Source organism: Branchiostoma belcheri, unplaced genomic scaffold (assembly GCF_001625305.1).
Source record: "Branchiostoma belcheri isolate BF01 breed outbred unplaced genomic scaffold, Haploidv18h27 scaffold361, whole genome shotgun sequence".
NCBI classification, from domain to species: domain Eukaryota; kingdom Metazoa; phylum Chordata; class Leptocardii; order Amphioxiformes; family Branchiostomatidae; genus Branchiostoma; species Branchiostoma belcheri.
In genome coordinates this window covers 44,936-49,925 of record NW_017803978.1, presented here as the reverse complement: position 1 = coordinate 49,925, position 4,990 = coordinate 44,936, and the positions used below count along the sequence as shown (strand labels likewise).

Here is a 4,990-nt window from a genome sequence, read left to right as displayed (position 1 = left end):
TGGTTTCTCATATGTCGGTATAGGTCAGACTTGAAAGCTGTCCTGAAGCCACACTCCCCACAAATGTAGGGTTTCTTACCAGTGTGTTTTGCTAGATGTTTGTCCAAAGAAGATTTGTGTGTTGCAGAATAGTCACACTGGTCACATTTGTAGAGTTTTTCACCTGTATGGATTCTCATATGTCGGTATAGGTCAGACTTGAAAGCTGTCCTGAAGCCACACTCCCCACAAATGTAGGGTTTCTTACCGATGTGTGTTGCTAAATGTTTGTCCAAGTTAAATTTCTGTGCAGTAGAAAAATCACACTGGTCACATTTGTAGGGTTTTTCTCCGGTATGGGTTCTCATATGTTGGGATAGATAGTCCTTTCTAGCTGTCCTGTGCCCACACTCCTCACACATGTAGGGTTTCTCTCCAGTGTGTTTTGCTAGATGAACGTCCAAACTGTGTTTCCGTGCTGTAGAATAGTCACACTGATCACACCTGTAGGGTTTTTCTCCAGTATGGGTTCTCATATGTTGGGACAAATAGTCCTTTCTGGCTGCCCTGTATCCACACTTCTCACACATGTAGGGTTTCTCACCGGTGTGTTTTGTGAGATGATTGTCCAAGGTACCTTTTCGTGCTGCAGAATAATCGCACTGGTCACACTTGTAGGTTTTTTCTCCTGTATGGGTTCTCATATGTTGGGATAAGTGATACTTTCGAGCTGTCCTGTACCCACACTCCCCACACATGTAGGGTTTCTTACCGGCGTTATGCAAGTTGACTTGTTGTGCTGCCGCCTTGTTTTTAGCATTTTTTGTTTTGCTTACCAGAGAAACCCCAATGGGAGACCCATCACATGAGTTCTGACCAACTCCGGTTGGAGACCTGTGTTCTGCTTTTGCCATGTTTTTGTTGAGCCTGATGAGAAAATGAAGAAATTATAAGGATATATATAATTGTAAAGCCTTATATACCAGACGATTAGCAGAAAATAATATACATGCATTTCTAATTCTAAAGTGATCAGGCTTTGACTTAATTTACAACTCAGCAAATGGTGAAAAGACAAGGTGTTTTTCAGTTAAACGCCTTATTGGTATTTGCAGAACTTGTATTTACTTATTTGCATTTATATTTATATAATTATAATTGTTTTAAAACCATCACGACAATATACTAAACAGCTGTTTTCCTAACGTATGTCGTACATTAATGTGGTCAGAGGTCCAAGTATGTTTGGTTTCGCCCCCTCCCTCATTTCCACTACATTTTTATCCCGGAAATTCCTACTACGGTCCGAAGTCTTCTTCCACAGAAATAGCCTTAATATATTGACCTTAACATCTGGATACTTTTCTGTTGGTGTCTATGTCTTACCTGCTTCCTATGATGGTTTTTCTCTCGCATTATAGATTTGGTAACCATACTATCCATTTGCTGTTTTCACATATCAATTTTACATGTTTCCAAATTTGTACTTTACGTTTCTTGCGAATCCAGTTAACATTCCCATATTTCTATATTATTCCACGTCCTCCAAAAAAAGGCCACTTTGCCTGATGCAGCATGACGTACATGTACGTGGCAAGGATCGAACCAATTCCTTTGTCAAACGTATGTTTGGTTTCGCCCCCGCCCCTCCGTGTACACTATACGACATCCAGTAGGTTTCTAGTGGAGACCAATCAAAGGGCTGCTGACAGGTCACCGACTAGCAGCTATTAGCACCTTGTTTCATGTAAATGCCATAAACGCCAAGCGCGTAATTGTCGTTTTGTACCGGGAGCTTACTACCCTGACAGATCACAAACCAACAATGACATCACCAGACAACCCGACCAACAAACAAATACAAAGCGTCGGAAAAATAAAACAAGTTTCAAGTTTATTTTTTTTTACCAGGGCATACCTGGTATTCAGGTATCCCTGGGTAACAGGCTCACAAGCGGATTGTTCTGCCTGGAGAACACACAAGTGTATTTTGAGTTACCACCTCAGTTTACTGTATTTTGAGTTACCACCTCAGTTTACTGTATTTTGAGTTACCACTATAATTTATACTGACCTCCGACCTCTCCCTCTCTGGTTTGAGTTGCATTATCATTTTGTTTAATCAAGAGATTTTGTTGTTAATTTGCTTCATAGTTGACTACATTAACTGATTATTAATTTGATTTTGAACTTAAGTTACCTTATGTTACTTAATTATGTTACTTTTATAATGTCAATGATCACTCTGATTCGAACTCAGTTTATGTTACTAAATTATGTTGATTATTTTAAATTATTCAATTTATGTTAATATTGAGTTGAATTCTGTATATTTCTGTTGTTATAATTTTGAATTTTATGTGGACTCCAGGAAGAATAGTGGTCAGTTGAACACTAATGGAGATCTAATAAAAACAAACAAACAAACAACACCACAGCAAGTTCAATTCAAGCGCTCACGTTGGGAGAACTGTGGAACCTCAAACTATGTCAGCGTCAGCGGAAAGGCTGCCGAAGGCTGCCGAAACCACTATGTGCAAAAGCTGCGGTACCCTGGGTTTGTCCCAAATTTGGACGCAAGTGAGCTACAAAAGTAATAGAAAATGATCCTATGCATCTTGATTGTTGAGCACTATCAACTTACCTGTTAAAGATTGTTACTCTGCATTTTGTGCTGTATTATAATGTATAATGTTTCTGTTAAGTTTATGCGTCACATTATCTATCATTGTCGTCTCTGTGAAATCCTTAAAAAAATTCTACTGCTAGTTTGCTCCATTGCGTTATGAAATAAAATTTTAATACAAACAGCTTCTACAAACAGCGCAGAATTATGAAGATACCCGTTCTTAATACACATGCTGCAAACTAAAGTAATGGAAGTCCTCCAAAAATTCTCTTTGTAATGTATACGGTATAACCGCTTTATATCGACGAACAATGGGTTTGAAATGTGTTTTCGCCCGTCGCGTGCCACCGGCGGATCAGTGTAAATTGGCTTCTCTGCAAGTGAAAGAACCGGATCCATGGGCCTTGATAAATTATTCATAAATCGGTCGCCGCTAGAAATCTACTGGATGGCATTCAGTGACAAGCCCCCCCCCCCTTCAACCACAAAATACCATCTCGAAAACCTCTATATATTTTCGTCCTACTGCGATCCTTCTTCCACAGAAATGACCTCAAGCTAATCTTCTCAACATCAGAATGGTTTTCTGTTCGTGTCTAATCCTTACCTGCTTCCTGTGGTGGTTTTTCTCTTCACGTAAACAATAACTGGTGCTGCTTTGTCTTTCTGTGGTCTCGTGAGGTCAGAGGTGAACTGTATTATGGTCAAAGGTGAAGTTATCTGCCTCATGTGGCACGTTACGCTTTAGTTACCTTCGCCAAGAAGGTTATGTTTTCAGAGGCGTTCGTGTATGTGTGTGTCCTTCCGTCCTTCCTTCCTTCCTTCACGGGACACTATAACTTGAGAAGGCTTAAATGGATTGTCTTGATACTTGGTAGGTGGGTAGGTCTTGATGAGACCTCAAAATGATTAGATTTCGGACCCCCTAGCGGCTTGTTATGGTACTTGTTATGGTACTGCAGCTGAACTTCCGGTTTTGATATCTCATGATCTAGACATGCTGGGGTAATTAAATTTGAATGGTAGGTAGTTCTTGTGCTGGGGAAAAAGTGACGTGAGTTTGGGCTCCCTAGCGGCTTGCTACGGAACTGCAGGGCTATCTGTTTGATATTACTAAAAGGAGGATAACTCAAGAACCGGTTGACGGATCGTCGTGATTTTTGGTATGCAGGTAGCTTACGTGATGCTTAATATAATTATGTGACAATTATGCAAATATAGATGTAATTTGCATAATTTATGGGGAAATTCTATAAATCAGCTGCATTCCATCATAGGACCATGAAGCTTGTGACATTGGGAATTGAGAATGAGATAAACACAGGCAGATATTTATTATGTAAGTGAAGACTTAATTTGCATAATTAATGAGAAAATGTTACAATTCTGTAATGATAACTGCCTGGAATTTCACACTTATGGTTTTTGAAAGTTCAGTGAAGATGAACATCATTAAACATAATGTATTAAAATTAGGACCTCATTTGCATAATTTATGAGGACATGCTAGGATGGCATTGTTTGTTTCTATAAGACTGTCGTTTGGTTGAGAATATGATAAACTGATATAATTCGTGAAAATGAGGATCCTATTTACACAATCAGGGGGAATAATCTATAATTTGTCAGCCATAAAGATGAACATCATTTGGCGAAGGTATGAGATCGGGGAACTCTAGTTTCCTCATAATATAAACGTTCTACACTTAAAAAAAAAAAGCAAAAGTGTACTATAGAAGGCGGTGCCTTCATTACTTCGGCGCGTGGAACGCCCTATCGAACGCGACCACTCAGACCTGTTGGTATATACATGTACGTGCCGTGCCTTGTTCACTGACGAGAAAACCGCCCGGCACGGCGACACTGGCCGCCGTGCCGGGGCAGACGTAGGATCTAGATGCTCCCGCGGCACAACAAGCCGCCACTGCTGCCAAGCCTTTTCGGTAACAAAATGGTGACAACAAATATGTTGAATGGGTATCCGGAAAAGGTGGGCTAGGCTAGGCTATAGCCGGCTATGACCTTACAGGGCTACCCTTTCTGGGCCCCAAAAGGTGTGCATGGGGGTTTAGTGAGCTATGGGTGGGCTGTTTGGGGGTAGTGATCAATGCTAGTAACTTGAGCAAGACTCGAGAAGAGAATTCCAATTATACAATAAAATGTACTACATGTACAACTGTTAAACTAGATAGAAGGGAAGGTGTAGAAATTAAGAGCACTGGTAGGATGGGTCAGGCAATGATAGGATTCTCTTTGCCACAATTAAATGGCAAATTCAAAACAGCTGCACCAGGGGAGATGCTTAAGATGTTGCAAAACTATGCTTGAAACAAGCCGACCTCATACATCTGCTTGGATATATAAAAACTTGATAATGGCAGG

General features: G+C 40.3%; 1 protein-coding gene across 1 annotated transcript; it reads right to left on the bottom strand.

The window, feature by feature from the left end:
• Positions 1 to 11: 11 nt before the first annotated feature.
• LOC109476171 (gastrula zinc finger protein XlCGF57.1-like) lies at positions 12 to 887 on the bottom strand (the record flags this gene model as incomplete). Its single annotated transcript, XM_019777059.1, has 2 exons — positions 221 to 887; positions 12 to 163 (listed from the first exon to the last, which is right to left on the bottom strand). Coding segments are annotated over exons 1-2 (669 nt in total), but the record flags the coding sequence as incomplete, so codon positions are not given.
• Between the last annotated feature and the right edge of the window lie 4,103 nt (positions 888 to 4,990).